The sequence below is a fragment of the Glycine max genome, chromosome 5 (assembly GCF_000004515.6).
Source record: "Glycine max cultivar Williams 82 chromosome 5, Glycine_max_v4.0, whole genome shotgun sequence".
Lineage (NCBI taxonomy): Eukaryota > Viridiplantae > Streptophyta > Magnoliopsida > Fabales > Fabaceae > Glycine > Glycine max.
Window position 1 is genome coordinate 4,832,337 of NC_038241.2, and position 9,360 is coordinate 4,841,696.

General features: G+C 34.6%; 2 protein-coding genes across 2 annotated transcripts; one reads left to right on the top strand and one right to left on the bottom strand.

Moving 5' to 3' along the window:
• The first annotated feature begins 504 nt into the window (after positions 1 to 504).
• LOC100776401 (maspardin) lies at positions 505 to 5,998 on the top strand. The gene is made up of 8 exons (XM_003525710.4): positions 505 to 922; positions 1,087 to 1,212; positions 2,340 to 2,438; positions 3,742 to 3,884; positions 4,398 to 4,506; positions 4,760 to 4,867; positions 5,254 to 5,394; positions 5,485 to 5,998. Exons 1-8 carry the CDS (start codon positions 851 to 853, stop codon positions 5,908 to 5,910), a joined length of 1,224 nt encoding a protein of 407 aa, XP_003525758.1. The 5' UTR covers positions 505 to 850; the 3' UTR covers positions 5,911 to 5,998.
• A 1,384-nt stretch (positions 5,999 to 7,382) lies between these two features.
• LOC100782821 (40S ribosomal protein S13) lies at positions 7,383 to 9,360 on the bottom strand. Its single transcript, NM_001354116.1, has 5 exons — positions 9,253 to 9,360; positions 9,085 to 9,157; positions 8,866 to 9,004; positions 8,370 to 8,556; positions 7,383 to 7,737 (listed from the first exon to the last, which is right to left on the bottom strand). Exons 1-5 carry the CDS (start codon positions 9,273 to 9,275, stop codon positions 7,704 to 7,706), a joined length of 456 nt encoding a protein of 151 aa, NP_001341045.1. The 5' UTR covers positions 9,276 to 9,360; the 3' UTR covers positions 7,383 to 7,703.

Consider the following 9,360-nt stretch of genomic DNA (forward strand, 5'->3'; position numbering starts at 1 on the left):
TTTGAGCAAAAAAATAACAAAAAACATTAAATTGAAAAAATAAAAATAAATGATTCAATAAATTTTAAAAAAATAAATGACTAAACTAAAAAAAAACTAAAATAAAAGATCAAATTAGACAAAAAATAAAATAAATAATCAAATAGGGTTTTTAGCCAATAAATTATTACTATGATTAAGAAGCATAACATCCTCAAGTCACTAACATCCCCCTTTCAATGAACTACTCATCCGTGACCAATTGAAGTTTTATGTATATTTTTTTAACCCTTTAATTTATTAGGAGAAACTATTAATTTAAATTTAATTAATAATTATTTTGATCAAAAATCAAATTTAAATATTATCTAAATAATTTAATCTTAATTTCAACTGTCACACCTATATTTTTTTAAAACTTTGTTTACATTGAAACAAGACAGCCTACTTTAAAGAAATAGCAATTGTCGGTTATCAAGTCACAACACGACACATAATATTTGGTTTGGGTGGGGTAATAAAGGCAAGTTGAATGTCCGGAAAAAAAATTCTAAAATGAAAGAAGAAAAAGAAAGGAAAAGAAAAGAAAAAAGTGAATGTAAATTACCAACTAGATAAAGTCTGGTAGCGGGACTAATCTCCCATGACAGAGTGAATCAATGTTGGAATTCCTGCGTGACCATGCCTAAAGTGAATTTAAATTATGCAATAGTAGTATTTAATAATGGGAGCGTAAATTGTAGATAGAATTTAATTTTGAAGTCGCGGGGTCCATAGGAGGGTTAGATTAGAAGGCATGTGCGTGCCTGCAATCCCAATAATGCATAGGAATTGAAGCATAGGCACCCTTCCCTTCCGTTTCGAATTAACCATGAAAGGCGTCTTTTCGGCGCCCGGTGATTACGTTCACTTCAAGTCTCAAGTCCCTCTTCACAAAATCCCAGTATGTTCCTTTCTTTCTTTCTCCCAATTCCTCTCTTCTAGGTTTTCTATTACACCCTCCTCCTTTCTCCATCGTAGCATCCACAGATACGATGTGTTTATGAACGAATGAATTGTGAATTTCTACTATTCTGTTTGATCCTTTTTTTTTCTTCTTTTTGACAGATTGGCACTAAGCAGTGGCGGTATTACGATTTCGGTCCGAAAGCTGTGCCTCCCCTTATATGCCTTCCTGGAACCGCAGGAACTGCTGATGTATATTATAAACAGATCATGTCATTGTCTATGAAGGTACTGCATCATATTTCAATGGCCTAAATGTTATCACATCCAATGTGTTTCCACTCATCACCATCACTACCTTGTTGTGGGGTTTGGAATGGCCTAATCTTGACTCATTCATCTTACGTGAATAGTCGAGATTGCAAGTTATTTAAAGAGTTACTTGACTTTATGTTTTAAACTTAGCTGTACATGGATGATTCAATTGTTAAGATTTGACGTGTGGACATCGTGCTTGTTGAAATGACACCATCCACCCTCCACCCTCCACACACACAAGAGCTTCACGTAACCCTTTGAATGTTAGGCAATGGATGGCTAACTTCAAAAATGCTCTTCTGCAGAAGTTCTTCTGCTGCTGCTAAACGAGAGAGAGCCATAACCTAGAAACTCAGCTAACTGCAGGGTGAAGTATAGTTAATGATTAAACTTGTTTTGGCTATTTAAATAATCTACTGGATATCTCTTTACATCATAACTTGTAAGAAAGCTTAATGCTAAATATATGGATTGCTCTTTAGAAAATCATGTGCAAAAGATGCTTGTTGTGATGTGTGAGTGTGTGTGTGTGAATTTTTAAAATGTGCGCTTGATAGAGGCAAAGAATACATGCCTGAAGGAGATATGGGCCAAATGTTAGATCAATAAAGTCCTGGCCTAAAGATATGGAGAGTTTACTCTGGAAGAGCAAAAAGGGACACGTGGAAATTAGAGAGAGGAAGAGGTTATTACCCTGGGTGGAAGAATGGTGGGGTCAGAAACGGTTTTATAGAGTGTGCTGCCTGGAAGGGAAGGTAGTGCGTTTTTCAGCCATAGGTTTGGGCTCACAGCTCTGAGCTGAGAGATATCTTTTACTTTGTTCCTTTTATCTTTTCCAGCACTGACAGCCTTTGTTTAGGGAATTGAATTCCTCACATTCCAATTATTAATCAGAATACCATTTTGAGTTCACTTTTTCCCTATTCCTATTAGTGCTCCATCTTTGTAACTGATACAATAAGATCTCATTGTATGTTGCTTACTAACAGGATTTGACTAGAGTTTTGTTTACTTGTTGTGTGTATGCTTGTATTTACTTTTATCAATCCTCATATTGCAATTCTGGACAGAGTAACCAAAGTTTCCATTTTGTACAGGGTTACCGTGTCATATCTGTTGACATACCTCGTGTATGGAATAATACTGAGTGGATTCAAGCATTTGAAAAGTTCTTGGATGCTATTGATGTACACCATGTATGATCTCAAACTCATCATGCTTTCTACTGCCAACTTTTTACTCATATAGATGCTACATCTATAAATTGTTTGCTTTTAAAGCCACTTATGCTTAATTTGGTATCGAAGAATTTGATACCTTTATTCTATGTTGGAGACATTGATCATTTCAATTAATGGAAAGCCCTACTTAGCTAGTCTTCAATTCATTTAAACAAAGTTTTTCTAAAATCTCGAGGTTCTTATAGTCCAGTTTTCCGCATCTTCTAGTGTTCATATATAATAGAAAAACTTTTTTGCTTCTGTTGTCAGTGCCATAAGGCGCAATGGTGTGTTTATATGGCAGAATTTTTGCCTTCCACCATGTTCTGCCATCTGTCATTGATAACACTGTCCATTGTGCACCATATAATTTTGTTGGGAGCTGTAACATGTTACAACTTTGGAATTTGGATATTATGTGAGATGTCCATACACATGTATCCTAAGGAGGGAATGGTTCCTAGACATTTCCAAGGATTTGTGAGATGTTATAGGATTTAATTAGGCCAAACAACACAAGCCCAAGCTAAATCTTAACCCCAACCTACTAACAATCGTGGAGCATCAGCCCAAATATGGAACTGTACACTATAAAATTTGGTTTATGAGCCTCTTTGAACTAGCTCACCTAAAATTGTTAATTTCAATGAACTGATTGATCATAATGAATTAGATTGATATATCTTCTTCCTTCCCAGATTTTTGAAGCCAAGTTCTTTTGCAATATATTTGAAGACCCAGCATGTGAGCCTAAATATATTTCAATCCCACCTATACAGGCTAGCCTGCTTACCAAGTTGAAGGTTGTTCAAGCCACCTGTCTCTTATGATATCATGCATGGTTTTTATATAGTTAAGTTTTAGGTGTATTTGGATAAAATTCCAAATGCTCTTTACCACAACCATTTCAGTGAGGATGTAGTTTGCCACTGGAAATATGTTTTGTTTGGTGAAAGACTTCAGTTCTTGTTCTTCAATTATATTTTCATTCATTATATCTTGTAGGATTAATCTGTTCTGGAAGTTAATTCTGTCAAGTATCAGCAAAAGGGAAATTTCTAACCATAAATCCAAATGTGTAATTCATATGATTGCTTAGTATAAAATATGATCTACACAATACATGATTTTAGTAGTTTTTACCGCAAATCTCTCTACTAACTGCTCAATATGTCTATATGACTGTCTATGTAATGTCATCTTTTGAATCTATAATTGGTGACATAGCTTCAAACAACCAGAGAAAATGTTCAGTAAATTAGTTTAATATCTCTTACAGATACATCTTTATGGTACGTCACTTGGTGGTTTCCTAGCACAACTCTTTGCTCAGCAACGTCCTAGAAGAGTTCGATCGTTAGTTCTATCAAACACATTTTTGGAGACACGGAGTTTCTCTGCTGCAATGCCATGGGCACCCATGTACTTTTCTCAGATTCTATTGTAAAGAATAATAGTAGATATAGGCTAGAAATGAGCAAACTTCTTGTGGTTGTTTCCTTTTAATTTACGAAAGATAAACTGCCTTATATGCTGATCTAGTAGAATTTGTAACAAACAAAAGCATCAATGATTACTTTACCTATACACGTAGGACTATAGCACTGTCCAGAAATTACAATAGGTATGAAACACAAGGAAACTAGATAATATCTTCAAAATTGCAGATTTATTCCTGTACCATTAGACAAATTATTCCTTAATATTCCATTAAACTAAGCATCATCCATAATTACCTTTGTGAGCACTTGCGGATATGTATGGTATGCCTGACCTTAGAATGATGCAATATCCCCTCCCCTTAAACTTTTTGTACAACAAAAATGCATCATCTTTCTTACTGGGAATTTCTTGTTATACTTCCTGATAGTTTTTCATTAGATCTATTCAGTTTTCCATTTATTAACCGATGTAGCTGTACTATTGCATTTGCAGTGTTAGTTGGACTCCTTCTTTTTTGCTGAAGCGATATGTCTTAACAGGAATTCGTGATGGTCCCCATGAACCATTTATTGCAGATTCAGTGGACTTTGTTGTTTCTCAGGTAACCTTTGTCTTGCATAATCTAATGCTTAGTAGCAAACTGCTATTTGTGCCTTTCAGTTTGCAAGAATTTGTCTTGTTTTTGGACAAAAAAGAGTGTCCACCATACTTTAGACTGGGGACTAGTTGACTATCCTAAGGCACTCCATATTTCCTTAAAATGCTAATGCGGCTAATCTATATCCTATTTTTTCCCTACTTGTTTATGTTTGCATTTATTGTGTTAAATAGCTTGTTTGATTTACTTGATTCAGGTAGAAACCCTCTCTAGAGAAGACTTGGCCTCCAGATTGTCGCTGACAACTGATGCTGCTTCAGTGGGACCTCTTCTTCTTTCAGATTCATTTATCACTATAATGGATGTATGTCATCTCAAGTCATAATTTGCGTATTTCTGTATCATGCTGTTGTCAAAAGATTTGATTTTTTTGCATGGCTCTTTTCTTCTAAAAAATGTTAATTATTCAGTCTCTAGATTAATTGCTAATCTTATTGTTTTGGTGTGCCTAGTAAAAGCTCTTTTTTAGTAATACCATTCCACTCTAGTTATGTTAAGTTCCGCTGGCAGTTCTTTCCATAATCCACCATCAACATAATTCTATATACATTTTGCTTGTGAGTTGTGACATTGTGATGATAATGTCTAAAGCTATTATTTTTCTTATTATTATGACCCAGAAAAGTATGATATGAATTTTTTAATAACTCCACTTTCATCTTTTTACATGGTCTTGCTCCTTTCTTAAAGACTAATGACTACTGTGCAATTCCTCAACAACTTAAAGATCAACTGGGTGAAAGGTATCCTGAGGCAAGGCGTGCATATTTAAAAACAGGGGGAGATTTTCCTTTTCTTTCAAGACCGGATGAAGTTAACTTGCATCTTCAGGTATGTCATATCTGACTTTTCTTACTTTACATGTGATTTGTTCCGATAGTCTTTGGCTCATGGATTTAACTGTTGTCTATATCATGGCAGTTGCACCTTAGGCGTGTTGGTGTGGAAGCTCGGCCAGATTTGGTTCACAACGTACCTAAAGGTGATATTGGAGGAAGCCATAGCAAAGAAAATAACCAAGATGACTCTGACAAGTCTCATAAGGATGATAGAGGAGGGTCAGAAAATCCACCTGCTAAATATGAGATAAATCCTACTTGCCCAGAAAGCTCGGGATCCGGTAATTTAGACAAGCAGCCCCTCGATAGTTCAAAACGTTGCCATTTGGATCATGAGCTCACCTTATATGCCTTTCCTGGTGGATTCACAAGGGAAAAGCGCATTGTGCCTCCAGGAACTCCTTTACATTTCGTGTGGGAATATATTGTTCTTTTTTGTCTTCTTCGTCACGTCAGTTGTCTATACATTATATGGAACTATTCTTTGGAATTTAGGCAAGTTGTGTAAGTTGGAATTCTTTTGGATATACTATATGTATCATGAGAACCTTGTGCGTGAAACAAAGTTATTAAGATGGACAATATTGTGGATTGGATTTCTTAGTTCCTTTCGGCTGGATGAAGTTGAGATAGCTACGTTGCAAGTTACTTGTGTAAGTTGGAACTATTATTTCCATTTTTGAAGGTAGGGTTTAAAAGTTTAAACTGCTATACCATCAAAATTTATATTTCAGGTTTTAAGTACTTATGTGACTCGAAATGTTTTGTGGAATTTCTCTCTCGGAAGTCGGATAGTGTTAATGTAAAATTCCATTTTTTTTAAAAAAAATTTAAACGATTATTGAAAACAAAGAACAGGCTCGAAATTATGGTCCAAAATGGTGGTAAGCCATTGAAATGTTTTCTTAAGTTGTAATTCAACAGTCTTGACTAACAGGCTAAATGTATTGAGTCAAATCAGAGCTTCTGAACTGCATCAGCTTGCATTATAAGATATCTACCTCAATTACACTTCCTTATGAGATCGATTACTTTGCCTAAAGTCTAAAATTGTACCATAATTCCATACATTCTTAACAACATAAAATCACAACTTTATGATTGTTTATCTCGGATTTCACCATATTGTGCTGGAAAATACTGGCTTATTCTTTCTGGGTATAGTATGTCACTATGTTGTATTAACGTTGATACGCTTTTATTGGCTAATATCAGCTGTCATGACTTATGCAGAACAGGAGATCTTAACACAAAATATTAATCCATTGAGTGAAAGAACATTATAGCTTAAGTATCACGTTAAATTTCTTATTTTACTTAATATAAGACTCAATCGAAAACGAATCCGAATATTACTGCACTTGATACAACATAAACTTGAAAAGAAAGTGGTTTACAAAGGGTAGCTCTGAAAGCAAAATACAGTACACTCAAGAGCATGAACAACCGTAAGCCAATATTATCTTCCCGACTATTAGCCATGGTAACCAAACACAAAAAACTATGACATGATAAATATTTATTTACACAATTAAAATTAAAATTGTAATAAAAAAAATATAAAGTACATTAAAAATTCATAATACCATATTTTTAAATACATAAATTCCATATTTAATTTTTAATAACCAATTTAAAGTAATAATATTATTTTTGACAAATGATAATTTTCCTTAAACCCATTAAAAATTAATTTAAAGATAAAACTAAAAGAGAATAGGTTGAAATGTAAAACTTTTTTAACCTATAACAAACATTAGTTAACATGTAAAATAATAACCAATGTATTTAAGAGTTCGGATTGGTAATGGGAAAACATTGAGACTAAAAATACGATTCAAAAGATCAGTTATTTGATTAGAAACGCTAAAATAAGTAAATGACGTAAAAACTAACTGTCTGTATGGATTACATTATAAGAAGTGGAATTTGATTAAACTTAACTTTATGAACTCAAGTTCAGTTAAAAGTAATAGTTTTCCTTTGGAAACCAATTGAATGCATAAGCAGTAAAGAATACGATCCTTCAAATCTTCTCAGCATATATATTACTTGAAAATAAAACCAAAAACCATAGTCATCTCTTTAAAGGACAACCTCCAACGGCTAAAAGAAAAAGAACACCACATTGATAAATTGACTTAACAAGTTAAATTATCTTTCTCAGTCTAACCATAGGTTCTGAACAAAACTAAGCCACATAACCTATCCAGCCTTCAAATAAACATCAAAATGATATGGCAAATTGCTGGCTCAACGGTGACTGCAAGGAAGCAAAACCCATGAAAGTTGATACATTCTCTAAGCAACCAGAGTGCTAGCAGTTGTTGATTCGCTGCAAAATTCACAAGTCATTAATAGCAAGAAAGGGACAGTGCACATGGATAAAAAAAAAGTTACAAGGTTGGCATTCAAATTACAAATGCACAAAGACTTCAGCAAGCATCATACACATGTGCACTCAAAACAAAAAATACATAACTACCAGTGAAAATCAATAGAATTTCATTTAGAAGATCATCTTATGTAACATCCAAATAATATAACGTATGCATTACCTATTGAATAACAACACCTCTAGGAAAGTATGTCTATCTACATGACAATCTTATTTTGACTATTATACAACACATTCAGCAGGTAAAAAATAGATCTAAAACAAATACTTACCAATGTGGTCCATCTAAAATAAATACTTAAAACATGCTTCCGAAACAGAATAGAAGTATACAGAATACAGAATTTAAATAACTTAATAATCCTATGGAAAAATTTATTAATAATACTGTGTTTGGATAGGCAGGGGAAAAATGAACCAAACCACTTCCCTTCATTTCCACTCCATTTCACAAAGGCCACATCTCAAGCATAGAAATACAACATAATAATCAGCTATTCAACTAAAAATCCATTGATAAAATAATAGCAAGAAAGTCATAGTAGGGTGAGGGGTGGGAAGGTACTTACTACTTCCAGACTGGTGGGAGCTTCTTAGTCTTCTTGTAATAGCGAGCAAGTCGGTGGATTCTGCTCTCAACAAGAATCAACCTGAACTTGGAGTCCTTGTCCTTCCTGTTCCTCTCAAGATGCTTCCTAATTGAAACTGCCTTCTTAATCAAATGGTACAGGTCCTCTGGAATTTCAGGCGCAAGTCCTGAAACCAACCACCAAAACATTTCTTCATTATTATTATCACCTATGTTTTTTTGCTGAAAAGCAAGGTATCCGTAGCCAAAAACCATTATAAATATACACACACTGTCTCGTCCATCTCAGTTTTTTACACTGCTCTCTACTTTTCCCATTCGCATATTTTACAACTATCCAATATCCATTAACATTATACTTATCATTATTACCTAAAATAACAGAAAATTGTAACCGAAATTGCAGAGAGAAAGCACAAACCGTGACCTAAAATAACAGAAAATTGTAACCGAAATTGCAGAGAGAAAGCACAAACCGTGAGCTTTGAGGATGCGAAGGATTTTGCTGCCAGTGACGCTATTGACCTGAGCAATACCGTGAGAATCTCTGAGAATGACACCAATCTGAGACGGGGTCAAACCTTTCTTCGCAAACTTGCAGATATTTTCTTCGACCTAGAACAAAAAATTAAGGATAAAAACATCACATTATATCATTAACAATGCGAAAAAACCGTGAAACGAGAGAAAATTACATCTTGCGAAGAGATCTTGAGCCAGCTAGGAGGTGTCCTTTTGTAGGGCAAAGCAGAAGAGGATATACCCTTACTGTAACCAAAGGAAAAAAAATCAAATGTTAGTTTTGAAAAATAGGAAAGAAGAGAATGAATTCGATGACAGAGATTGAAAGAATGAATACAAACCCGCGGCTGTGCATACGACCCATGGCTGGTGGCTGTCACTCGCTTGAAGCTGCGCTTCTTCTGATTAGGGTTGCGACTACGACGCTCTTTTGCACACTCCACCACTCT

Excerpts from the sequence above, each read along its gene's own strand:
- LOC100776401 (XM_003525710.4), top strand. The coding sequence starts at position 851 with ATGAAAGGCGTCTTTTCGGCGCCCGGTGATTACGTTCACTTCAAGTCT. Across the intron at positions 2,439-3,741 it reads ATGCTATTGATGTACACCAT|ATACATCTTTATGGTACGTC; the intron begins GTATGATCTCAA and ends TATCTCTTACAG. Across the intron at positions 4,868-5,253 it reads CATTTATCACTATAATGGAT|ACTAATGACTACTGTGCAAT; the intron begins GTATGTCATCTC and ends CCTTTCTTAAAG.
- LOC100782821 (NM_001354116.1), bottom strand. The coding sequence starts at position 9,275 with ATGGGTCGTATGCACAGCCGCGG. Across the intron at positions 9,005-9,084 it reads TCAAGATCTCTTCGCAAGAT|GTCGAAGAAAATATCTGCAA; the intron begins GTAATTTTCTCT and ends TTTTTGTTCTAG. Across the intron at positions 7,738-8,369 it reads CTCCCACCAGTCTGGAAGTA|CGAATCAACAACTGCTAGCA; the intron begins GTAAGTACCTTC and ends TGAATTTTGCAG.